The sequence below is a fragment of the Eschscholzia californica genome, unplaced genomic scaffold, assembly GCF_041429995.1.
Source record: "Eschscholzia californica isolate CP2 unplaced genomic scaffold, dmEscCali1.0.p SCAF_6, whole genome shotgun sequence".
In the NCBI taxonomy this organism is placed as follows: domain Eukaryota; kingdom Viridiplantae; phylum Streptophyta; class Magnoliopsida; order Ranunculales; family Papaveraceae; genus Eschscholzia; species Eschscholzia californica.
Window position 1 is genome coordinate 11,149,640 of NW_028238483.1, and position 26,864 is coordinate 11,176,503.

At 35.5% G+C, this 26,864-nt stretch overlaps 2 protein-coding genes across 39 annotated transcripts; one reads left to right on the top strand and one right to left on the bottom strand.

The window, feature by feature from the left end:
* Positions 1-123: 123 nt before the first annotated feature.
* LOC147531703 (uncharacterized) lies at positions 124-5,705 on the bottom strand. Of its 6 annotated transcripts, none has more exons than XM_086648511.1 (4): positions 5,436-5,564; positions 2,498-3,329; positions 832-993; positions 124-620 (listed from the first exon to the last, which is right to left on the bottom strand). In XM_086648511.1, the coding sequence occupies exons 3-4, from the start codon at positions 974-976 to the stop codon at positions 355-357; spliced, it is 411 nt and encodes a 136-aa protein (XP_086504637.1). In that variant the 5' UTR covers positions 977-993; positions 2,498-3,329; positions 5,436-5,564; the 3' UTR covers positions 124-354. The 6 variants fall into 6 exon arrangements, with proteins under 6 accessions (XP_086504637.1, XP_086504635.1, XP_086504636.1 ...); XM_086648509.1 differs by having other exon boundaries at positions 5,432-5,522; XM_086648510.1 differs by having other exon boundaries at positions 2,498-2,586; positions 5,432-5,494.
* A 4,952-nt stretch (positions 5,706-10,657) lies between these two features.
* LOC147531704 (2-isopropylmalate synthase) lies at positions 10,658-21,134 on the top strand. Of its 33 annotated transcripts, XM_086645989.1 has the most exons (10): positions 13,081-13,236; positions 14,715-14,755; positions 14,837-15,000; positions 16,457-16,513; positions 17,530-17,603; positions 17,694-17,792; positions 17,878-18,260; positions 18,343-19,575; positions 19,684-19,745; positions 20,623-21,134. In XM_086645989.1, the coding sequence occupies exons 7-10, from the start codon at positions 17,973-17,975 to the stop codon at positions 20,921-20,923; spliced, it is 1,884 nt and encodes a 627-aa protein (XP_086502115.1). In that variant the 5' UTR covers positions 13,081-13,236; positions 14,715-14,755; positions 14,837-15,000; positions 16,457-16,513; positions 17,530-17,603; positions 17,694-17,792; positions 17,878-17,972; the 3' UTR covers positions 20,924-21,134. The 33 variants fall into 33 exon arrangements, with proteins under 33 accessions (XP_086502096.1, XP_086502093.1, XP_086502088.1 ...); XM_086645959.1 differs by having other exon boundaries at positions 13,060-13,236; positions 14,695-14,755; positions 17,694-18,260; XM_086645972.1 differs by having other exon boundaries at positions 13,060-13,236; positions 14,695-14,755; positions 17,712-18,260.
* Positions 21,135-26,864: the final 5,730 nt, after the last annotated feature.

Consider the following 26,864-nt stretch of genomic DNA (forward strand, 5'->3'; position numbering starts at 1 on the left):
TCCCATTCGATGACCACTAGGTTGTGGTAACACGTGTCTCCGCAAGCAGGGCTAGAATATTGTTTCTAAATAATCAAAAATAAATATTATTGGATGTTAAAATAACTCAAAATGCGAGGCAAATAGTAAAAGCTTCACCGAATTTCAACTAAATTAGCTGTCAGAAATTCCCATGAATGAGTTTGCCAGAAACACAATTCTTTGTAGTCTCACAACAGAGAGAATCAAGTCTTCGTACACCCACTAAAGTGGTTTTTAAAGAACAGACAAATAATGGAAAAACTAGAAAAGATTTCCGAGGAAACAAATGCTATTGATACAGTCATTGTTGGTCACCCTAATTATTTTGCAGAATTAGCCAGGACCCACTTTGGGAATATCATAATGTTCGCTCATATTGGCCAGGTATTGATTGAAATCCTGAATCCGATCACGATGTGATTTGTTTGAAGTCTTCGCTAGTCTCCGGACATCAAGTCTCTCTCTCTGCTCAATATAGCGTCGTTCGGCAGGTGTAAGATGATCATCAATAGAAGCAGAATGCTCTTTTTGATCACCCAAGTTGTTGGATTCATTCATTTCGTCCTCGGTAGAATCTGAAGACTGTGCGCTACTTCCGCCTACCACCCACAAATTTTATGTCAAGGGAAAGTAACGAAAAGAACGAGCAGAATAAAAATGAGCTATCAACTATCAAGAACGAAATTACGAAAAATACTTTGTTTTCCAAAACAATGCTTTCTACTCTAGAGTAGAGAAGAGTTCAACAGCAGGTGAACTAAGTAAATATATTTCAACTTTCAAGATCTGAGCGGGAAACATAAAATGTACCTGTGGATATTTCGTTTTCTTTAATTTCCGAAATTCGATCATACTGCTTCTTTTTCTTTTTCTTCTTCAGTCCACCTGCCTTTACATCGAGGGGTTTCCCTTTCAGCTTGAGCTTGCCACCAACAACATTATCATATCCAGACATACCCGCTCACTCGATGACTGTTAACATCAAAATCACTTTTTGAGTTCCAAAATGAAAAATGTGAACAAATACAGATCAAGATAAGAAAAATACACACATGGAAACCACGTGTTGCATACAATTTATACAATAATGTTCTAGGAAGAAGAGTACACCAACCGGAAAACACATCAGCAGTAAGAACATAGACTTTTTGGCAGAATATAAGAAGAGAAAGTGAAATTCGACAGAGAAGACCAACAGAATCATAACCATTATGGAGCACCACAGTGAAGAATAAACTATCAAAATGATAAGGGAAACTTCAAGGCATGGCGAAGTGCAGAGGAAATTGTCCCAAGAAGACTAATAGTCATTTAAGTTGTAAGCCCACACCTGAAGAAATGGGTCTGGAACTAACGCTGTAACGCATGATGTCAAACCCAACAAATTGAGGAAGTAGATTGAAGACAGAATAAAACATGGTTGATTCAATTGGTTCCACAAGATAGTGAGAAACTCAACTTGTTCCCGACGCTTAAATTCTAGCAATTAAAAGATAAGAACCAAACATGATATGTAGACAGGTATAGGATTTTACCTTCTTTCTTTATCACTGAGCTAAACGGAGTAATTTTTTACCTAACAAGGCGACTCAATTTCATGCAAATTTGCAGAACTATCCATTCCCAAATATACAGAGGAACTACTTCTCTTTCTCTCCAAACATTTCCCTACCCGCGCGCAGGAGCGGACCTACATAGAGACCAACCAAGTTCTAGCCCTAGCTTAGGTTCTGAAATTTGTAAAAAGGAAACTATCGAAATTGACAACTATACTACACCAGATTACCGGCGCAGTTGGAAGAGAGCGTGCTTGAAAAACTAAAAGATCAGAGCTCTATCCAAAGGACCAGAGCCAAAGCATTTTGAATTTATCTCAAGTGACAATACCTGCTTTAGTTGACATTGACACTACCTACTTAGCTGAGATGACCAAAGTTCAAAAGCGTTTTGAATTTTATTCTAAATTATAACATCTAACTTGCTTTTGTAAAAGTTACCTGATTAAGCCGATAAGCTACAAGTATAGAGTCATTAATGGTTCATTATGCAACTATTGGTTCTTAGTTTTTCTATTTGTATCGCAGAAGTGTATATAGGAATCTTGACTAAATATACGAAATGATTGGGCTGCAAAGCGAATATTTGAGCCTTCACTTTGTTTTCAACCAAGACACGAATGTCACTCTAATCTTCTATCTCACTTTTCACATATACTTTCACCCTCAGTTGTGTTTGAGATTGTAGGCGGATCTATCATTTCGCTATCAAATGTTGATTTTCTTAATTTCAAACATCCAATGAGTGTGACTATGAGTCTACTTCATATGCTCACTTTGTTTCCCAACTCTTTAGCCTTTTTAACTTTCAGAGTTAATTCCGTTTTAAATGGATCAATACTTTAATTTTTAATATTTTTTGTATTTCCCAAATGCTTAGAACATACATCCACACAAGATTGCAAGTTTTTCCTTTATACCTATTCGCATAATCCAAAAGAAGATAAAAGGAGAACAATCAAGTGAGTCAGATACTTGAAACGGTCGCCCCCTTGCTATAGTTAGGAAACTACATTCCAATGAGAAAAAATAATTTAGAAAATCATGCTGTTATCCATCTTTCGGAGGAAACAAAATTAGCAAGGAACTTAATCATCCTTGCCATAATTGATATAGAAGCATATTAGTAGTAAAGAAACATTTTATAGAAATAATTAATGAAATTCTTTGAAATAGTTATGACGAAGACGAAGTAACATAGAAACCAAGCTAGTTTCACCAATAATACTTTGATGTTAATATGTTATTACCTTGCTTTATTAAACAGAGTTGGTAATGAATTTTGCCTAGCAATGCTTCACTACATAAATGGTTAAAATGAGAATGACGTAAGACTTATATATGAAAATTGTAGTAAATATATATTTATTTTTTTTAAAAAAATTTTGAATTAATTGAAGGGGGAAAAGAGTGAGATACAATGTTGGCTAAAGGGATCACTATTGGTATAGATAAAGGCAAGATGGATAATACTAAACTAATGAGTGAGATACAATGTTGATTTGCTATGATGTGCTTGCGTGTGTCAGTGAGCTATGATGCATATGAAACGAACCATATTATTTAAGGTAAAAATAATGTATGCATTAATATGTTGGCTAGAGGGAAATAAATATTAAATTAATACGCAGAAACAGTTTTATAAATTTCAGAGCTCAAGATACTTCCGAGCAGTCATCTTCTCCTCCGATCCTCCGATTCAGAGCCAATAGGCATAGCAGTATCACATACTAAGAAGCTCGTACTAATTATCTGTGAGTAAAAAAGGTTTGAAGATTTTAGTTGTGCAACTTATATTTGCTTTAGTCGTATATGTCTCTTGTAGTTAGTGTTATCTCTTGAAGCTCAATTTTGTATTAGAACTATAATCGACTACCGGTAGTTGAGAATATACAAGACCGATAATGTTTACATATTTACTAGTATACAGTTATTTAGGTTTTGTTCGCCATCACCTATTTACATGGAAATAGGGTATTTCCACCATTTGGTACGCATTGTATTTCCATGGCCTTAATCCTCTTCTTAATCTATTTCCATGAAAGAGATCAATTTTAATTTCTTCTTCCTTCACATGAATTAGCTTCCATGGAACCCAAGGAAATAGTGTTTTAAAATGTTGGGGATGCTTAAAACCTAGTCCTTTCTGTCATATTTATGTCCAACTCATAACTTCATAAGGATACCTTCTTTAATTTCCCCTTCACCATCAATTTCACTCCGAGCTAGAGGAAAAAAAATAGCTCTTTCTTCATAAACTAAATTATTATCATTTCCGTGGAAAGTAGTTGTCCACCAAACAACAGAATTATATAGTGTTACGGGTATAAACCTTATTCCGTGAAATTATTTCTCTGTTATCAGACACAACCTTAGAGTTTCATCATATATCTATGAACTCACAATCGTAGTTTACATGGTATATTGACAAAGAAGCAACAAAAAATGGTGCCATCTACACTACTGCCCTAAAGATCAAGCAACGCAATAAAAAAAAAATCTATAAACCTGCGATGGACTAGGAATGAACGCATGAGGATGCGTAAGTCGATGATTGTCCAACTTTCTTCCTTGACTTGTCAAGTTTTTATTCTAGTAACTTACGACTCTACGAAGTGCTAAGAAAGGTGGTAAACACATATGAAGATAAAGATGGGTTACGATAGCAAAAGAGCTTTCTAGAAGGACTTGAAAATAATGCAGGGAGAGTTAGTGTAATCACCTCTACCCTGACACTACAGGTGTTTATCTATCTTTTCTTACAAGAATTTTAGATATGCAATGATCTGCATGATAAGATTCTCATAATTACGCTTCGATTTTCTGCAGAGAGGAGAATGTTCTCATGCAGAAGAACTCATCATGGTAGAGGCTCACTCGGACAATGGAAACAAATGGTCTGAAATAGCCAAACTACTACCGGGAAGAACCGATAACGAGATAAAAACCATTTTAATAGTACTTTGAGAAGGGAAAGAACAATACGAAAGGCAACCGCAAAAAGAAAAAGGAACCTAGCACAACCTCGGAAATAGATATGAAGAGTGTAAAGAAGAAAGACAAGAGAAGATGGAAATTTTGGAAGACCAACGATATCAAGAAAACTTTGTTCCCAATAATCTAGTTTTAACGTCATCAACACCAACGGGTGGAGAAATGATGAATAGTGATGGATTGGGGCTTACTAGAGAAGATTCTTATCAGCCATGGATACATGAGAGTGCGGACTATGCTTCTTACGTCAATATTCTAAGAGAATCTCCGGCTGATCATTTTGCATTTGATCTGGATAATATACTAAATTTCTCAAACGAATAGCAGATTTAAAGAGTTATTTGCTTAAGTACATAGCGAGCTCGCCTTAGTGTGTGTCTTGTTAAATCAACTTTCAATTTCCTCCTTTATGTTTTAAAACTCTAAGGGTCAATCATTACCATAATTACTTTCCCAAACTTCATTACACTAAAAAGACCTAATCACATTCATTCTCATACCAGTCTCTAAGATAACCCCATTATTGAATTTTGTGAGAATAACCATTGTATATATTCAATGAAGCCAAATTTCCCCATTTTCCCCTATTTTTATAAGACAAAGGGCTTTGTTAAGTTTTAATCTTTCATTTTTCTACTTTTGTTCCTAAACCCAAACCCTAGTAGAGAGTCTAAAGGTTCATAGAAATTTTTACATGATTACAGGTAACTCCTAGAAGTATAATCAAATCACCAATACTCAATCACAACTAATAGATGAAACCCTAATTGACAAAAAGAATAACCAGGACTAAACAATCTGGTCGTAGCTAAAGAGATGAGTAAGGATTTGAGAAACAATAGAGGAATTTTTATACGTACCTACCTCCAACGCGATTTTCCCCTTGGCTTCCACGCTAATTCTAGGGGCAGAAAGAGTTTCTCGCTGCGTCGCGATATTTGGGGTGTGTTCGAATCGAATATGGGAAGTCTTAAAAGACGACCTCGATAGTGTGATAGGCGCCGGCGCCCCCCACATCCTCTTTTATAAAATTCGGATTAAGGACTAAGGAGTAAGGACGGTCGAGATCAACGATGTTCTGAGTTGAAATCGTTGGACTGCGTCAAATTTTGTTACAAATTCAACTCAAGGTCCACCACGTTGAACTTCGACTTTCTGAAGTTGACATTTGTGGACTTGAGAAGAAATTTGTACCAAAACTCACCATGAGTACACCGATATGAGTTGTATTCGGTACTGACGGTAGGGTTCAACTACAAAATCATTCATATAATTTTTTATGGAAAAATGATTTGGTCCTCCCGTTTAATCCATAATTGGTTATTCTACAAACACTTCCTCAAACTATTAATTAAAAAGTCCGTCAAAATTAAAACCACCAAAATTATCCAATGTGGATTCGTCTGAAGAAGAAGAAGAAGAGGAAGAGACCTTTTTGGAATCGGTGCACTTTAGCCGATTTTGTAACCAAATTGGCTCAAGTACATTGATCTTAAGTTTAAAAAAATGTAGGAGTGCTTGATTCGAGATGAGGCGTTTTTAACTATTTTTCGGAATATGAGTGCGCTAATAACGAGGAAGCGTCAATAACACTATCAGGAGATCCCTTTAAAACTTCCCACCGAAATTTTTCAGGAGGAAATTGGATTAAATGACCTAAATCAACATAAGTTCTGTTCTTGTTTTTTTTAGAAAAACATAAGTTCTGTTCTTGTTTTTTTTTTAGAATAACATAAGTTCATTTCTTTCTTTTTTTTTTAGAAAAACATAAGTTCTCCTAGACACAGTTACATACCCAAAATATTAAGGTCCAATTTTAAATGAAAATCTAAGTTAATATCATTTTGGCTATTTGCTCTTTTTAACCTTGTTTGTTTTCGTAAACTTTATTTGAACTTTTTATACATATAATTTTTTGGTTTGAGTCCAAAAATCTACCCCGAAATCCACATTTAGTCCACCTGAATATTTGTTAGTACTAAAAGTTCGCGGAAGCTATCGAACCTATCCTTGAAATTGGTCCGATTATGAAAATTAATCGAAAAGCTAAGTCAAAATCTAAATATGCGAACAGAATTTAACGAGGTTCGGCTTAAAGCCTACGTCCTCGGGCGAACAAGAAATCTCTATTGAAGGATAGATGAAGACGACTCACACAACCTGCAAGTTCGTCCCAAGATGGTACCGTATAGAAATTAACTTCTATACTAGATCTTCGACGACCGAGAAATTAAACACCGCTAAAAAATTATGAACAAAATTTCTCTCTCACTTGCTCTGTCTCTAGCTCTCTCTAAAGAAGAGTTGTTGTGTTTGTTGTTGATTGTGTTGTACAAGCACTCAATCAACATATATATACATATAAGCCGACAATTGGATGTTCAAATTTGGAAATCCAATTTGGAGAAGGATTTCCAAACCGCCTCTCTCAAACTTCAAAACCGCCTCAATTTGGTTTGTAATTGTAGGAACCACCTCTTTAATTAGAAACCACCTCTCTAATTGAAACCGCCACTCACAATATTAATGTAGGATATTAAGCCAAAATTTGAATCAAAAAGGAAATCTAGTCCAAATGGGTTCATCTCTATAGAAAACACAGATCTCTATGATTCATATTTAATCATAACACCCATTACGACTTTATATATAAGATATAACATCCTTTTGAAAATCAATCCTCAAAATTCTATTTTCATTTTTATCTCACATTTTTCCTCTCCAATATCCTCACCATAACCGAAACCCTTTATTTTCTCTCTACAAAACCGAAACCATCCTTCTTAACTAAAACCACCATCGATTCTCCATTACTGAATCTCCGAATCTTCTTCCACCTTATTCCACCTCCGGAACCACCATCGTTTATCCATTTTTGTTTCTCCATCGTCAAATCTTCAGTTTTGTATCCATGAAAAGTTCAGCTTCTTAGAGAAGTCCAATCCATCTCAACTTCACGTGGTTCTTCATTATCATCTTCAAACATGTTCATTTTTTTATTTTAATCCGTATCATCTACTTCCTTTTACGATTGTAATGGTATCATCTTTAAACATCTTCATTCTTTCCTCATTATAAATTTTCTCTCTCTAAGATGCATCATCTGTGTATAGTTCATTTTCATTATCTATCAGCTTTTTGTTCGTTTTCATCATTGTTATCTTCATCTTCTGATCCAAACCAAATTTCCATACCTTCTATTCTAACAGATTTTGGAATAAAATACTTTTACAAAATATTACTTGTTTTTAATTGACAAAACTCATATTTATTGCTTGGTTTTTATGTAGTTGCAGTACACAATATTTTTTTTTACCAATTCTTGTTTTGCTTCCTAAATAATGTGTTATTTATTGCAGTACACTATGTTTAATATTTCATTACATAATGTTTTTTCAAATATTAAACATCTTATTTACTAAAAACATTACAAATTGTATAAAACATTATACAAAATGTACCATATTTATTTTGTTTTTCTTTATGCATTATACATTTTGTTGACTATTTTTTTCATTTTTGCCTTTGTAGTTTAGTATTTAGTTATGAATTTCTAACAGAATCATCCAACGTAGTGAAGAAGATCATTCTAAAATCAGATGGTTGAGATAAAATCTTCACCGAAGTTGGTCAGTTGTTTCCTGGTGGTGCTAAAGCATTTTTATTCGCCCTTCGACAATATAGTATAAGCACTAGCCACGATTTCAAGTTTGTCAAAAATGATTTAAAGCGTGTAATTGTCGTTTGTCCTGTTGAAAACTGCAAGTGGCAAGTACATGGATGTGCACCATTGAAATGCCAATCCATGTTTATTTTGAAAGAAATGGAATTGAATCATGATTGTGTTGATTTCATTAAAAAGAGCAAAAACCCCAAAATAAGCAGTTCTTTTGTTGGTAAGCTTCTTCTAGATGATGTTACTAGACATTATAGTCAGTCCACCAAGAGTTTGAAGAAGGATTTTTCAAAAGACTACGGTGTGCAACTTCCATATTACTACTCTTACGAGAGAAAGAAACTTGCAATGAATGAAGCCTTTGGCCAAGAAGGAGATTCTTATGCAAAACTAAAATGATATGCTGATGCATTCTCCCGTCCGCTTTGAGACGATTTTATCACCTTTTATAGGTTGCTTTGACCGACTGCAAGGGGACGTCGATGAGGCGATTGATATCCACCGTGTCGGAATCAAACTACGATTTCGTAGTCTGAAGATATTAGGGGTTCCCTTTGGGGTTGTCCTGTATCTTTGATATCTGGAAGTTACCTTGTTAAGGGTTCTCGATGGATTATGTTTCTGAGTTGATAGATAATTCTTTAGGAGATGTTCCCGCCTTGAAAGACTCTCCAAGCCCAAGTCTATTAAATACTTAAGATCCTCACCGACTGGGATTTTTTTATAGCTTTCGGGATTAAGTCGGTAAGCATTAGGCACACTTCTACCCTCCATGTTTCAAGATATTTAGGTACCTTGTTCAAGGATCCCTTTGGGGTTATCCCGTGTCTTTGATATATGGAAGTTACCTAGTTCAAGGATTCTCGATAGATTATGTTTCCGAGTTGATAGATTCTTTATGAGATGTTTCCTTCTTGAAAGACTCTTTAAGCCCCAGTTTATTAAATACTTAAGATCCCCACTGACTGAATTTTTTTTATTGCATTCAGTATTAAGTCGGTAAGCATTAGGCACGCTTCTACCCAAGGAATGAAATTTCCCATAATATCACCGAAATTTCGCGTAACGTTTCCTAAATTTAGATTAGGTGTACGAAATCACACTTGCAATTATTTCCTGCACAGTTTCCATCGACATGATGGAAATTTCTAACAAAATTGTTGGAAATTTCGAAATTTCCACCGACATGATGGAAATTTCCACCGGCATAATGAAAATCTAGTAAAGAAATCCGGAGAAACTAAAACTAAAGACATCTATTCCTTCATATTTTGCATCTTTAATTTCTTCTTCAGTTCTCATAGATATCTCATGATTTTATGTTATATTTTAATACTTCTAAATCTATTTCAATGATTACCTCCTGACTTAACTGCCTAAATTGATTTTATCTTAGTAACACTCTTATAATTGTGTAATCGACGATACCATCTCAAACTAACAGGCTCGTTAACTATCAGTAAAATGTTATCTTTTGGGTGTTGTTTTCAAGAAGCTATTCAATTTACTCCGGGGGCGTAACTGTGTAATTGTTAATAACCCTCAAACTAATAGTTTCTGTTATTCCGTTATGTATGCCAATTTTATGTTTCGTTATGGTTTAATAATCTTGTTGTATACAATTACACCGCATTTCTATCATTTCCATGGATTTGTAAAATTTCCACACCAATCGAAATATTTCTACGAAATGTTTCCATTTTAGGACTGATCGAAAGTTCCAGCGAAACCGAAATTGTATTCATTGATTGAATCAACCATCTTTTATTCTGAAACCAATCTACTTCCTCAATTGTTGAGTTTGACATCATGCCTTATATCTAGACCCATTTCTTCAATTATGGGCCTACAACTTAAATGATTATTAGTCTTCTTGAGATAATTTCCTGTGCACTTCGCCATGCCTTGAAGTTTCCCTTATCATTTTGATAGTTTATTCTTCATTGTGGTGTTCCATAATGGTTATGATTCTGTTGGTCTTCTCTGTCGAATTTCACTTCCCTCTTCTTATAATATTATACCAAAATGTCTATGTTCTTACTAGCTGATGTGTTTTCCGGTTGTTGACTTCTTGACTGCTCAAAGCTTACTAATATCTGGGTAAGAACATCTCCAATCGTACACTCTAAGAAAAACTCTAAAACTCCTAGTTGTTAAGTGTCAACTAAAATTCTCTCTCCTAAGTGTAAAAACGAGACTCTCTGAATTTTCTTTGTCTTAAGTGGAGATCTCTAAAATTATCGGTTTAAAATTTTATAGGGTGAATAGGTGGCGCTCTAAAATCCAAGCTATTGAGTCTTTTTTTTACAGTAAATGCATCCACATCATCATAGAGTGTATTTTTGGAGATTTTTTTAACAAAAACGGTAACAATCTTAAGTAGCACCCTAAGGGTTCGTCTGATTAGTGTAAAAATATACTGGATGTGAAGATCATCATTGTCAGATGGGAAAGAAAACAATTGTTTTCACATGTGACATTCAATAAAAAAAGTGTTTGGTAGGGTTGGGGAAAATCCCTGGGTGCCTGTAGAAAGTGATTACTAATTGTATACCTTGCTGGGTGTGGTGCCTATAAAATTTCGTGGTCTCATCTTCTTTATTACTGTAAAAGCATTTTCTCTCTCATGTTCTTTAAGAGAATCTCCAACCCCAGCCTGTCTTAGGCCGAAAAAATCACTTTTTCACCTAAAATTATTGGCCTCAGCTCAGCCTCTAAAATTCAGCTCCAACCCCAGCCTCTCTTGAGGCCGAAAATTTGAATTAGAAATTTCCCAATTTACTAATAAAGTTCAATTAAAAAAACATCGATTACAACTAATAATTGATTAAAAATTTAAAACTACTTAAATACGACTAAACAACACTAGAAAATTAATTAAAAATAACTAGAAGGGGTTTCTTGGGTCTCGTGGTAGACCGTTGAACCAAGCGTCTCGCGCTGCTAAAAGCATTCGTTGAGCATGTTCGTCGAGAGACCTAACAACAATCTTCATTAAGTTCATCCCATATTGTCGGTTCGCCAACTCTGTTTGCACCCGTAGAAAATCTTGTTGCACCTTTAGGGTCTCTTGTTGAACCCGTACAGCTTCACACAAACTTGTTGATCTTTGTTGGGATTCTTCATCTCCTTTTTCCCAATATCCCTCATTGGGAGTTTTTGAAGCGGTAGAATGTGTGGATGGTTCGCCAACTCTTGCATTTGCTTTGGCTTGTTTACGGCCAATTGGTGTTTCCTCCGATGGATTGGTATTAGAATCTCTTTTGCCGGTTGTTGACTCTCCTGGCATGTCTGCCATCCACTTGTTGTGTGTCATCAAAATTCTGTAAACATGTAGGAACCTAAACCCTTTACCTTGGTGATTTTTTTTATACAATTCGATAGCTCTTTGTAACTGAAATAAACAAAATATATACAAGTATATATTATGAATGAAGTGAAAAGATAGAAAAAAGAAATTAAAAAGTTTGAAACAATTACCCGGTCATAATCGTTTTCTCCGCTTTTTGGAACTTTATATATTATCCTCAAAGTCGATATAGAACTTTGACATTCCGAGCTTATCTCACTGAAACGAGATTTACAACTTCTAAGTGTGCGTTGAAACTTTGCACTCGCATTATATTCATCCGATATTTTTTGCCAAAATACTTTATATTTTTGACTATTTCCGACAACCGCATCAAATGTGATTTTCAAATTACAATTAGCAAGTAAAATATCTTCATCCGGCTTATACGGTTCCCGTTTAATTATCTTTGTCGAAGTCGTCCCTCCTTGCACGCAAGAATCCTCACATACTTCATAATCATCAACTCCTAATTGAGCCGACGGGTAAGTAGAATTAGGGGACAACATTTCCATATAACTTTGGTTGTCGAATTCGTTGATGTCTAATGGATCCATGGGTGAACAAATGAAAAGATTAAGGCCTTCCTTCAGTTGCCCCTAATGTTAGGGGCGGGACCAGCCTCCGCTCCGCCCGGCTGGACTTGGAGCGCCGGGCGGAGGCCATAAATTCGAATTTATGGCCTCCCCCGGCTGGGGCTGGAGTTGCTCTAACGCCAGGCTAGAGACATGGCAGAAAGTCGACGAAGTTAGTGGGTTTAGGACTTTTGGCTAAGAGAGAGACAATGAAATTCTGAATATGCAAGTATATCATCACCAAACACATACGTTTTGGTTTGTGATCTTTACAATTAAGTCTAATTTCATATTTGGGTTGAGCTAATTCCAATTTGCCATTAGGGTTTGAAAACCATTTCTGAGGTTTCTTCGATTTGAATGTATGAATTCAAAACCATTAACGAGACAATTCCAGTTCAAAACCAGACTTGGAGAAAATCGAGAAATTTTAGGGTTCCAAATATCATCTTCCCCAAATATCAGCTTGATTTTTTGCATCCACTGAAATCATTCACGGTGTAAGTTCTCTCCTTCTTCTCTATAATCCCATTTTGATTGTTTACTCCATTTATGCCCTTTATTTGTTCTTAAGGTTACTTATATAACTGTAGTTACTTTGCCTCTTTGATACTTCATAAAGTTTCATGATTTAATTTTCAGGAGAAGTGAACAAGTTCTCTAGCACGAAAATCCCACCTTTCATTTATAATTACAAAAACCCCCACCTTTTTGAAATTTTCTGTCAGATTTAACAGCATGGGGCTGTTAGTGATGTGCATTGACCGAAATGCCCATTTGTTAAACAAGCTCACCTTTTCTGAATGCAAAAATCTGAGCGCCTTCGAGAAAACACGTGGGGGCAAATAACCAACTCTATCTTCTCCCACCAAGCACGGGAAAACCACCATACCGAGCAGCTCCCTTACTGACCGAAGGTTCTCTCTGTTTTTTTTTTGTTGAAATGTTCTCTCTCTCTATCTCTCTCTTGTAATCCATTGAAGGTATTCTCTCTCTCTCTCCCGGTACCGAGCACCTCCCACCCAGCAAACGAAAAAACAAGCAGTTCCATTACTGAAACCGAAGGTACTCTCTCTCTCTAGGGTATAGTTTTATGGTTTAATTTTTAGTTTGGGCTTTGTTAATTGTTAGGGTTTCTTATTATTAGTTTTAGGGATTGTTAGGGTTTCTTATTATTGTTAGGATCATAAGGTCTTTCTTTAAAATGTGAACTTTTATAGTAACTAGTATGAACCAAAGGCATTCTCTTCAGAAATCTTTGAAATTTCATCTCCTGATGTTGTTTCTATTTGTTATATACTCTCAAATTCAAATGAACAAACAAGAAATCTTGACTCTTTGCTTAAAGATTTCAAAAGCAAGCTAAATTGTGACCTAGTTTTATCAATTTTGAGGAATTATAGACATTTAGGGAGGAAAAATACTTTAAATTTCTTTTCTTGGGCTGGGTTTCAGTTAGGGTTTTGTTTTGATATTCTGTGATTGAATACATGGCTGATTTTTTAGCCAGGAGGAAACTTTTTGATGCTTTGAAATGTTTGTTAAAGACTGTATCTTCTAGTAATACTAGGGTTTCATGTCGAACGATATCGATTTGTATTAGGTTTTTGGGTAGACAAGGAAGATTTCAGAAGCTCTTTCTTTGTTTAAAGAGATGGAATCAGAATTTAACTGTAAACCAGATAATCTTGTGTTCAATAATATGCTTTATGTGTTGTGCAAGAAGGAATCTTCAGGGGAACTTATCGATATTGCTCTTTCGATCTTTGGTAGGATCGAATAGCCTGATATTTACTCTTATAGCAACTTTTATAGGATCGATATTGCTTTGTTTCATTCATCAAAAGAAGATCCTTAAGCATAAAACAAATTGTCTATAGAAATAGAAACTAGAAGAATCTGTTCATGGGGTGTACTTGGAGATCATCCAACTGACGTTTTTGAAGTTGGGATGAGAGTTTATTTTTAGGTGTTGTTGTTTCTGTGGATATGAAAATAGATGTCTAGGTTTAGGGTTTAGGTCATTCTTCAATTTCTTTCATTGAAGGTTGATGACACTTTTGGTTTATCTCTTCATAGTTTATTAATGGAGGAGTTTTGAGTTAACTAGGGCGTGCCCTCCTTGCCATTTTGTTAATGGAAGTACAATTCAGACTGTCTTTGTTGAATGTCTTTTTTTTTGTTGAGGGATGTCTTTGTTGTTTATTGTCGTTATGTAGTATTAGTTTGAGGTATATACCTCCAAGTTGTGTATAATTTATAGAGTATCTGTTCATTCAAGTTGTATCGCTGTGATGTCGAAAATTGGCTAGTTATGGACTTGTACCATTTCGGCGCCTAGTTATGTACTTGTATCATTTTTTTGTAGTTGAAATTAGACTTATATCTGATGTCGAAAATTAGCCCTATTGACATCTCACAAAATGATCAAAATATCATCAAGGATTTGGATTCAACAAACATGAACTAAAGATATGCAATTAAAACACATACCTCAAAATCTATAGCTAAATTAGAGTTTAGTCTATTTAATACAATTTCAGATATATCTTCCCGACGACCTTATGAGCTCGTTAAACAAAATGTAAGTTACCCTTTCTTTTTTTGATTTGTGATGTAAGTTTATTCATGTCAGAAGATGTTTATTAACATACTTGACTGACAGGAACCCAATTGGGGGTAACGGTACTCGTAAGCGAATGACTGAAACACCTCCACGGGAAATAGGTACTCCTAGAGCATCAACACCACCACGTTCTCTTAATGAATTAGCATCATTACGGGCGTCAACAGCAGTAGCAGCATCACGAGCATCTGACAAGGATAAAAGTAAGGCAAAAGTGAAATACACATTGGATGTTTGTGGATTTTTATGGTAGTTTTCTGTTGAATTGGTGTTAGTTTTTTATCGGACGGATGTTTGTGAAATACACATTGGATGTTAGATTTTAAAGAAATGGATGGATGTTAGATCAACAACTTCATCTTACCTTTACATCCGTTTTTCTCACATGGATATAAATTCCAAGGACAATTCTTGAGAAAGTGTTCTCCACAACCATGACAACCACTTTGAAATATCGATTTTTTTGACGAAGACGACGAAGTAACTTTTTTGAGTTCATTTTTGAACCACCAAAATCCACCGCATTCGGGAAATTGGCAAGTACGAAATTTTTTACCAATTGGCAAGTAAAACTTGTTGATGGAAGGGGTGAAGTTTATATGGTGGTTACAAACTTGGGTTTAAATAGAAAAAAATTAAAAAGGAGCAAAAAGCAGTCAAAAGTGGGATTTTTAGTAAGTTTATTATGAAAAGGTGGGGGTTTCAGTAAGAGGTCAAGTCTGTTTAGAAAAGATGGGGGTTTGAGTAAGTGTATTAGAAAAGATGGGGGTTTTAGTAAGTTTATTATGAAAAGGTGGGGGTTTTAGTAAGAGGGGTAACAAAGTAATATTTAAAAGTATAAAGTTAAATCTAACAGAATTTTCAAAAAGGTGGGGGTTTTTGTAATTATAAATGAAAGGTGGAGGATTCTGTAATATACATTATGAAAAGGTGGGGGTTTCAGTAATTGAGATGGGAGGGACACATGAGATTAAACTTTAAACAGGGAGTTTAGAGAGAGAAAATTGAGACGGGAGGAGAGGGACTTTGAGAGGGTGAGAATTTGATTTTACCACCTTGTTAGTGGGAAAACAAATTTTCACCCTTTTGTTTTCACGTAACAAACGGACCCTAAGATGCAGATATTGCCGCCCTTGAGTGTGAAAGACTGAAAGTGGCGCCAAAAAGAGGAAAGAAATAGGGTTTTTTTGTGAATCATTTCTTGCCGGCCTGATTCCCACCCTTGTGTGCATCTGTGGATATCTCCACGTTTCCTTTCAGTATTTTCCATAGTATTGAAACTGATGTCGGTTAACTTTGTTGAAATCAAAGAAGAGATGAATATCTCTATCTAGAACGGTAGAACCCCTACTTTTATTTGGTTGTTGTATAATTTTTTGGAGAATTTGTGAATTATGAATTTCTTGATTAAGATTTTAAGAAAGAACGCTTGTTTTCTGTTAGAAGATTCATTAGAACTCCACTGTTCATTGAACTTAGAATCCGTTAAGTACGAGCAAACAACATTTCACCCATTTTACATTCAAACACTTAATACTTGTTTGATAGTTTGATCCATCTGTTTTTATTGTAAACCCTAAGTTATTGTCGAAACAGTGAATCCATTTGCCAAAACGTTCTGATCTTTCTTTTGTATTGGCTTGGGAATATCTGTTTCAGGTTTCTAATGTACAAGCCATTAGCCTATTAGAGACGAATCATATTCATTTCAACCTTGTAAGTTACTAGTATTCCATATGTGGCATAATTGAATTTTCTCTTGCAGGTGATTTTTACCTTTTGATTCAATATAATCATTTTATAGGTATATGATGATAGGTTGACAATTTTGATGGTTTAGTCTCATGATTGAAATAGTTGGATTAATGTCTAGAATTTACATTGTGAGTGATGACACTGACGTAACTTTGATCCTATAAGTTTTCTCAAAATAGCTTTGTAGAAGGATGGAATGTGCAAATGACCCTTGATACTCTATTTTCTTTATCTATCTAGTATGGAAATGGTATAAGCACTCGTCAAACTTTAGGTACCTTACAACTCGAGTCTAATTTCTTAATATTCGAAACAAAGTACTCATTTTCAGTTTTTCATAAAATGATTGACACAACTGAGATGGTAAGACGTCCTTGCTAAACGCACCCTGCTTCTGTAGTTCTTTTTTTTTGTACCAAAAAACTTTACAATTCTCTTACGGGTGTGTTTGGGTCTAATTCTTTAGGTTTATCTCCGATTCTTCAAACCATAATTGAGAAGCTTTTTTAGGTGAAGAAAAGTTACTCATCAAATTAGGATACAATATTAATGCCTTACAAATACTTAGGTCCAGTTTTTGGTTTTGCTTAAAATCAATTAAAAGCAGGCTTTTAGCTGATTTCTTATCCGATTTTAGTGTCCTTATTGAATCAGTTATAGTGCGTGTAAAAGACCAAAATGTCTATCTAATACATATATCTTAGTTATTACTTATTCATTATTAGGTCATTTGTTTTTTTTTTTTTTTACTTTTACATTACGTATGTCACATTATAATTGTACATACAAGAGACAGTAACCTAGATTTGTGGCCTAACATGGTTATGGCAAGTCCCACATGATTCAATTGGCTCATTATACCAGCCGAAGTAATTACAAGTATCAGAGGAAAAAAACTAAAAATAAGAATCCAATTAAATAGGTTTTTATATGTAGTAAAGCAATTGCATATTTTGACTGGTTATTATCTGGTACAGTGTAATTCATGATGTTGGGTGCTATAGATATTTGGAGAGAAGCTTTGGACACTTTCGATACTCAAGACCCCATGGTTTGTGGTTGGACTTTCCCATTCTCTTTCTTATATTGACATTCCTTCACTTTATGTTCATCTTTATAAAAATGATACATGTTTATCCAGATAAAGCGTCATTTTCAGGTTTTAAAGCCCCAACTTCTGCGAAGATTGTACGACTTGCTCTCCTGTTGGTCGGCGGATTTACCATCGCAGCACCTTCCTGTAAAGTTCACTGATATTTGCAACCTCTCCAATATTCTCTTCAGAGAACTTTCTAGGAGGTTCAATCAGTTATTCTCTCATATAGGACTTGATCCAGTAAGCGTGGGACCTGGACAAGGTACCCTACATTCAGATACATGGGATTGTCCACGGAACTTAATTCACTTGCTTAGATGTTGCATGGCAATGTTGCACTTGCTCGAGTTAAATCATACACTTCTTTTGGAAAAAAGTCAAACTCTCCTTACCATTCTCAGCAAATTATGCTCTCCAGAGCTATTGTCTCATATTTCTTCCGGGATTGGAGGAAATGAAAGAAGTTCAATTAGGTTGAAAAGATCTGTTTCACGTGAATGTTTTTATGACGACGAGGGTGGTACCACTTCTATTTTAGAGGAATCTGAATCTTCTATATGTTTAGCTCAACAATCGGGTTCTTTCATTCCTCTCCTTTGCTCAATCATCGAGGTATATAAAACTCAATATCTGTCATGTATTATGTCCTTTATGTTATGTGCTGAATAGAAGCTTATTATAATTCTATTTCCAGGTATTTATCGACGAGCTTCTAGTGCACAGGCAATTGAGACAGATATTTATGATGGCTGATACTATTTCTGGTACAAATGAAAAACTATTTATGTGCCATTTAAATCATGGTGATAGCGATGCTGTGTTGGAGTTGATATCTTCACATTTTCTTCTATCTGTTTCGGATGAGCAAGCATTTAACAAGTCCCTGGAAACATTCTACCCATGGTATAATGAGGAACCTCCTCTCATTGAACTAAGTTTAACTGCTTCTATGCAATTACTTGGGTCCTCTGCTCTTTCTACGGCACCACAAATATTACAAGCGTATATGATTACCTTGGTGGCTAGATGCATTGGGACCAAGATGAATTCAGAGAGGCAAAGGTCTGACCAGAGACTCATAAATTGCTATTTATCGTCATTTGAAAGATCATTCATCTTATATGCTAGATATAGGACCAATTTAGAATCAGGTAACCATCCTGACAAAGCTAAAACTGGGGATGCTTGTTGTGATACACCGACTCTATTGGATGGGGCACATCCATCTTTCAAATCTTATGTTCGACCATTCACCTATGAACAAATTTTAGTTCAAGCTACCAAGTTCGCCAATTCTAGTCAGTGTTTTCCCTCAAAAAAGAAATCTGGCCTACTAAATACCTGTATTACATACATGGAGAAGAGTCAAAGTATTTTTGTAGAGGCCCACAAAGATGAAATTTTCTCATTTTTAAATTGTATTATTTCAAGGACACTTTCTGACGAAATTGAAGGGAATATATTGCAGAGAGAAAAATATAAAAGTCGGGAGGAAATGTATCTTCTTGCTTCTTTGGTAACATTAATGAGCAGTTCATTACTCCAAACAACTTGGTTTATGCGAGATGGCAGTGTAGATTGTGTGAAAATTCCAAAAGATTATACCCGGTGTACAGAATATGGTCTTATAGCTGGCGTTATTGGTGGTTTCCGGCAATTCCAAGTTAGTCATTATATCCAAAGCCTTTTACATGATGTGATGCCGTCAGAAAGGCATAAGGACTCCAAGCTGATGTTTATGCACTTCACAGAGTTGTTGTTGCTTAGTTTTGAAAGTGAACTTGAATTCTTATGCAAGGGTTGCATATTCATGATGATCACTTTGTCGAATCTTTTTATTTTTGAAGAGGGTAATTTAGATGCATTGAAGCCATTGGTTCCTGTAGACAAATCCGTTTCTATTCCATCACCAAATAAGCAATTGAAGGTGTTATAATTATGTGCTCTGCTGAATTAGCTGTTTCATGCAGTTTTGTAATTACTTCAAATTATGAGTTCATTCCTGTATTCTTCTGAACTTCTGAACTTTTTGCAGATACTTGTTCGTAGCCGTTTAATTGCAGAAAAATTTCGAGAAATTCAGAGGCTCAACATAAGGTACTCATCTATGCGCTTTCTATATGACGTTTTCTGTTTGGCCTTGAAGATGACTGAACACCTCGATTTTGTTGAAACTGAATATGTTAAGGAGGTGCTGTTTTTTTTTTAAAAGGTTTGAGGAGTTGCTTTTTGTTGTGTAACATTTGTTTTGTTTGCCTAAACTTGTTTCTGCGTGAAATGTGAGTGGGTGTCATAAAGAAAACACAAGATTTACAGAGAACAAATGAAAATCCAGCCGAGTACTTCGGAACGTTTCCAAGATAGCGTCTCAATTGTAGGTAAAATCCCTATAGGATTAGCCTGCTAAGTCAAGGTTGTCAAGGGGAAAATTGGGGCAAGCTAGAGTAGTCCAAAATTAGGGGGTAGGGCGTAGGGTAGGTGGGATGGCATTTGGTTAACCCATGCACATATATATATATGTGTGTGTAGTTATATTGCGTCTCATATTGTAGAGTACGAGTATTTATTGATTGAATCAACAAACAAATGATACAATAGTAATGGAAATAATTATTTCGATCAAACCATCAAACGCAGCAAGGCAGGGTAATTAAAATGAGATTAGATCTTTAGAGTGATTCGGACCCGTGTGTCAAATCGCGTTTTAATATCATAGATACAAGTTTGTAGCCATTACTTTTTTTTGTTGAAAGCCATTACTTTAGACACTTGAAGAAAATGGTAGAAGCTTGAGATCAACCTTCTTATCTCTAAAAATAACATAATTTCTAGCTTTCCTCAACGGCCAGATGATTATGTGTGGGTTTCTCCTCCAGAGGCAGAAACTTCTTTTTTCTTTTATCCTGTTACTAAATTCATGTGAAGATTGTTTTAGGCATTGTTATTTAAGTCAGTTCTATTTTCGGAGTTTTAGGACTGAAATGCCTATTCAGTCTGAAACCTCTCGTGGAGCATTACTACTACAGGACGTCGAAGAGAATGTTCACAGCACAGTGGAGCAAAACACCTGTAATGGTGCGGAATTTCTCAAAAGTATTCAAGGTAACAAGAAAATGGCTGATTTTGATGAACTAGTTGATTTCATTGAGTGCAAGCGAGGAAAAGATTATTCTAGCTGGTTAAAAGATCGAGAGAAGTATCGAAAGTGGAAATATGAAAAGACGGAAGTTGTCAGGAAGTCAAAGAGAAAAAGAGCATTAGGTTTGTTAATCTAGAAAGCTTGTGAATCCAAGGTAAACCAACCTCCCCTTTTGTTAAATTTGTCGATGAAGTTCTTTTTAGTTTGAAGTTCAGTTCTAACAAAACAAGAATAGTTCTTAGGCTGGATATATATTACAAGTGAACCATTGTTAGGTCTTTTGAGGTTCAACAGTGATGATTGTAAATATGATTGTATATATGAAGGTTAAAATTTTGAATTTACCAGATGGTGCTGGTTCTTTTTTCCTTTTGGGAATTATCTAACAGTTGAGTTAGGTGTTTTCGGGATTACGAATGCTCATCTCTAAGATTATGGGAACATATTAGAGTCTAGAACAAGGTAAGAGAGGAGTTGGTCTACTAGTACCAATTACTTGAAGGGAAATTTTAAAAGGCCCCCCGTTTTTGTTAAAAGGCCTCCCGCTAAAAGCGCCCCTCATTATAACCCATTTGGTTATAGGGCCCCCTCTACAAAAGAGCACCTCCTTCATCAATATTTGACCTAACGGCAAAAGTTAACGCCGTTAGGTCAAACTGTGATGTTGACCACGCCACATCATCATCTTCTCCGGCAGGGTTCTCTTCTCTCTCTCTCTCTAAATTTTTTTTTTTATTCTCTCTCTCTCTCTCAAAATTTTTTTTTTTTTCTAAACTCTCTCTCTCTACAGATCTAGAGAGAGAGAGGCAGATCCATTGAAGGTCTGCGAACAGACCTTCAATGGATCTGTTCGCAGACCCATTAGAGGTCTGCGAACAGACCTTTAAAATAGTCTTGAATTTTTGTGTGCTGGAAGACATTTTCTCCTCTTCGTCTCCTTTTAAAACATGCATCTTTTTTTCTTCGATTTAAAATCGGTGGACTCGAGTCAATTTAGTTACCAAATCGGCTCAAAAGACAATTTTCAGGAGTCACTTTGCGATGGCCCTCTTGTTTATGACCAGCTTTTCGCGTAGCCTCTTAATTTATCAAAAATATATATAATCAGACCACACCTTTTGAAGTTGTCATTTCAAAATCCTTTTCCCCGTTAACGTCAAAAGACGATTAACTTTATATTTTCCCTTCCAAAGTTATCCCTCCAGCTGTCGTGCCACAGCTTTTGAAGTTGTCATTTCAAAATCCTTAAAATCATTTTCAAGATCTACTTTTGTCATTTCCAAAATCAAATTTAAATGTCTCTCCCCTTCATTTTCCCCACCATTTTGTTACACTACCATAAATCTTGAGTGAACTTTGATTTTCATCCCTTTATGTTTCTTTTGTTCATTATCATCTTCATCACATTTTTTTTTGTTTGTTGTCTTCTTCAATTATATTTTCCTAGAGAGAGAGATTGGGAAAATAGCAAAAAAACAGTGGTATTCAAGAAGCTAAATGGTGATAATAGGAGCTGGGCCTGGGATGGCAAGGTCTTCTAGCTGCTAATAAGATTTATACTTCACCTGGATCTAAAGAACTCTCTGAATTATGCATAGTGGAAGGAGGGAGTAGATTGGTGGTAGAATTCTTACTTGGGAACTTGGTGGTGATAGAATTGAATTAGGTGTAACTTGGATCAATGGAATTGGTGGTATTCCTTGAATTAATTAGAGTATAAAATGGTCAATTGGTTGACTAGCTCTTTATATCCAGGCGAAGGATAGTCCATGGATCTAAAAATAGACCATTTAATAGCTTGATGAACTTAATTTAGTCCAACTTATTCAAGGACTAGGTGAGTGATAGGTTAAACACGAGTAATCTTGTGAATTTCGACGATGGGTCCATCATGGAAGCGATCATGTCATAATCGGGACTAATCAACTTGCTGAAAAAATCATTATGAAAGCAACTAATGGTGTGTTTGGTTGTAGGATTCCTAAGTAGGATTCCTATCAAAAGTGGGATTTGGTAGGAATCATGAATCCTTGGTCTGTTTGGCTACCAAGAATCCTAGGACTCTTGAATCCTAAGGATTCCTAATTCCAAAATTTGTATTGGACCAAAATCCCACCCTACCCCCTAGGATTTGCTAGGATTTTGGATTAATGAACCTAAATTTCAAACTTAAAATCAACAAAAAAATATTTCCTTCTACAAAATCATTATTTTTTTTCAAAATCATTATTTTTTTCAAAAATCATATTTTTTCTAAAGACGTTTAAAAATACTCAAATAATAATAAATCATAGGATTCTTAGTTGCCAAACAAGCCAAAAAATATTACTTGGATTCATGAATTCGTGGAATCATGAATCCGAAGGACTCATGAATCCGCGGATTCATGATTCCGCCATCCAAACACACCATAACTGAAGTTCTATAGTTCAACAAAAAAAACTAACTGAAGTTCTATTACTCCTACTAATCAACTTTTTTTTTTGTTTGAAGGATGGGACTAATCAACTTGCTGAAAAAATCATTATGAAAGCAACTAACTGAAGTTCTATAGTTCAACAAAAAGACTAACTGAAGTTCTATTACTCCTGGTACTACTGCTTGTTGTTAGGGTTTTTGACATGCCCGCGCCTTTAGGAAATAAAAAAGTTCTCTTTTAGTCAATAAATATTGACTCAAGGGCGTATTTCTTTTTTGACCAAAAATTGACTTGATTAAATATTGCCCTCTAATCTTTATCTTCTTACTATTTATCTTTTCATCTCTCTCTCCTATTGCTCTTTCTCTCCTACTGTCTCGCACCATCTATCTCTTGTTCTCTTATTCTTTCCATCTTCTTCTCTTAGTCTCTCTCGAGTCCTCATTGTCTATCTCTTATTATCTCTCAATATTGCTCTGACTATCTATGTCTCTCGATCTCTCATTGTTTCTCGGTCGACCTCTCATTGTTTCTCTCTCGATCTCTCATTGTTTCTCAATCGATCTTTCATTATTTCTCTCATCTCTCACACGGACACCGTTTCGACAAAGAGAAGTGTTTCATTCGTCGGAACTTGACATCAAGGAGGGTTTCTGGTGAAGCCCTCCTCGAGGATTCCGTGGACACGAAACATTTTGTGGTCATGACCGTTTCGTGGGCACGAGCTCTGTGATTTCCTTAGAGAGATCTATACAGACCGAGAGAGAGAGAGAGAGAGAGAGAGAGAGATAGACAAAGACTGCGAGAGAAAGATATGTCTACAACGAGAGAAATAATGAGAGTGATCTCTAATGAAAGATAAAGAGAGAGAGAGAGAGAGAGAGAGAGGGATAGAGAGGGAGAGAGGGTAACAGTGAGTTAGAGAGGAGAAGAGAGGAAATAAAAGAGGCGGCAATGGTGGTCGGCATGGTGGTGGCCAGAATGGTTGTGGTGGTGAAGGTGATAAAAAGGATGAAGATTAGGGGGCAATGTTTGATCAAGTTGGTTTTTGGACCAAAATAAAGTATTCTCCTGAGAATATGCAAAACAACATGGATTCCCTGGAGATTATTCTTTATTCCCCAAAGCCGCGACCTTTTGACATTAATTTTGAATTTGATGAAGGTGGTTCTATTCTTGGACCTACTGCTAATGATAATCCAACCAAGGTTGATTTGGGTTATCTTTATTCTCTCGCTAGATTTGTTTGTATACTGTGTTTCTCTCTGTAACCGTCCTAATTTCTTCTTCCCAACATATAAAAAGTGAAACAAAAAATAACCCTAATATCTGAGAAAAATAGGGCAAACCAATAAAGGAAGGAAAATCATAAGAACTTGCAGAAAACTTGATCAAATCGGGACTTGATCAAATTGGGTATTTCTAACACAATTCTAGGAAGGGAGAAACGATAGAGTGCCCAGCTAGAATGACCACTAAAATGCCCAAATTTCCTCATTTGGAAATAAAAAGTTATCCCTTCCGTAGTCAAACTTTGAAAAAACCTTGTCTTTTAGTGAATCCAAGTCAGCTGGCATTTTAGTGGACACCGAGCTGGGCACTCTAGCATCTCCCTTCTAGGAATCATAAGAACTTCAACCCTATTTAACTATTTTGCATATAAAGAATTCTTTACAATATGAACCATTTTGCGTATTAACAAATTTAAATCTAGCCCTACTTCCCAAAAATTTGGTTCAATGGTTTCTTCTTCCTGTATTTTTTGTCTCTAGAAGATTTTTAGAAAGAAAAAATAAATGGATAAAAAAAGATGATGAGAGAGAGAGTTTTTAGAGAGAGAGAGAAAGGGAGTTGATGTGAAAGGGATGTGAACGAATTAAAGAAGGGCAAATTTGTACTCGAATATCTGACTTTGACGGTGGTTTGACGTTTACGGAAAAATTTGTACTAGAATATCTGACTCTGAGCAAAACCGATACATGGTCCTCCACCCAACGATCCCTACATCAAAATTAACACTGACGCATCCTTCACAAAATCATCAGACATAGCAGGCATCGAAAGCATAGTTTGCGATTCTCAGAACACATTTATCACAGCTATGACGAACATTACTAGGGGAAGAAACGCAGAAGAATGTGAAACAAAAGCAATACTTTATAGCATCACCTGGGCAGCTGATCAGCAAGTGGACTACATGCACATCGAAAGTGACAACTACAATATCATGGAACACATTCACAACCCCAACAGCAAGATCCATAACAATCCTTCGCTTATGTTACAATGATTCGTCAACAAGTGGCACATTTTAAAGGCACCATTTTCTCTTACATTTCTCCTAAAGGTAACAACAGAGCGGACAAGCTAGCAAAATGGGCAAGACGACACAAGCAAACAAACTCATGGCAGTCATACCCTCCTTTCTTTGTTAATTAGTTACCTTTGTTTCTTGTCCTTTTCCCATTTGTCAAAAAGAAAGTTATGCCCTAGACGGGTGGATATCTCTAATTCTCTCCTTTAAAAGTATTTTGTTCTTCATCAACAAAATTATATGATGAAAGTTCTTTAGTCCTCCATTTAAGTGAAGAAACTTTTGCGCTGAAACCAAACGATAGGCATTATACCACTATAAGACAATATTAAAATAAATTTCACAAAAAACTTTGATTTTACAAATTTTGAAATGTATCAACCAAATCATTTTTGTATGGCATTGTTATTTTACTGCATCACATAAAGGTAAATAATCCTAGGACTTTTACTACTGACTTCATCCAACTTAGTTTGTGTGAGAATAGCCGCACATGGGAGAAAGACGATCTAGCAACTAAGAATATAATGTCTAGGTCTTCTACTGATAAGAACCTAAGTCTTTCTCTAGGCCAGCCAAAGATAAACGTAATACTAATAGACAACTTTATTAATAACTTCAAGATTTATAGTCATATCCCTTAACTACTATGAACTCATCCATATATATAGGCTACAACCAAACAATTTAGACTCCAACTAGGACTCAATATTTAGAAATATAGAAACTCCTAAATTACTTAGAAACTCTAAAATATGGAAACTCCTAATATTAAATAACTATAAAATATCTTCCAAAATATAGAAACTCCTAATATTAAATAACTATAGAATATCTTCCAAACTATAGAAATTTCTAATATTAAATATAGATAATATCTTTCTCTATCATTCCTCCTCCCTTTACAACATCCTTGTCCTCAAGGATGTTCTCGATCATAGTTAACACTGGGCCTCCCTCATCTTCGACAATTGGTATTTCATCATCAATCGCAATATTGAGGATAAATGTATTCTTCAAAACAGAAACATAAAAGCATGATGAACTTTAGTTTCGTCTGACAATTCCAAATGATACGCTACTGGACCGATTCTTTTCAGTACTTTATATGGACCACAGTACTTTGGAGATAACTTCAAAAACACCCTTCTTACTGTAGAACTTCCATTCTCAGAGCAACTACTCTTATTAGATGCTACTTGTTTGAAATATCCTCCGTATATATCAGTTTTGTCTCCTTCAGTGGATTGATGTTCATCGAACAGTTTGATCGAGGAGAAGGTTTAGGAACATTTTCTTTAATGTGAATTTCCTTCTTTTTGGATTCTTCTTTTTGTATATTCT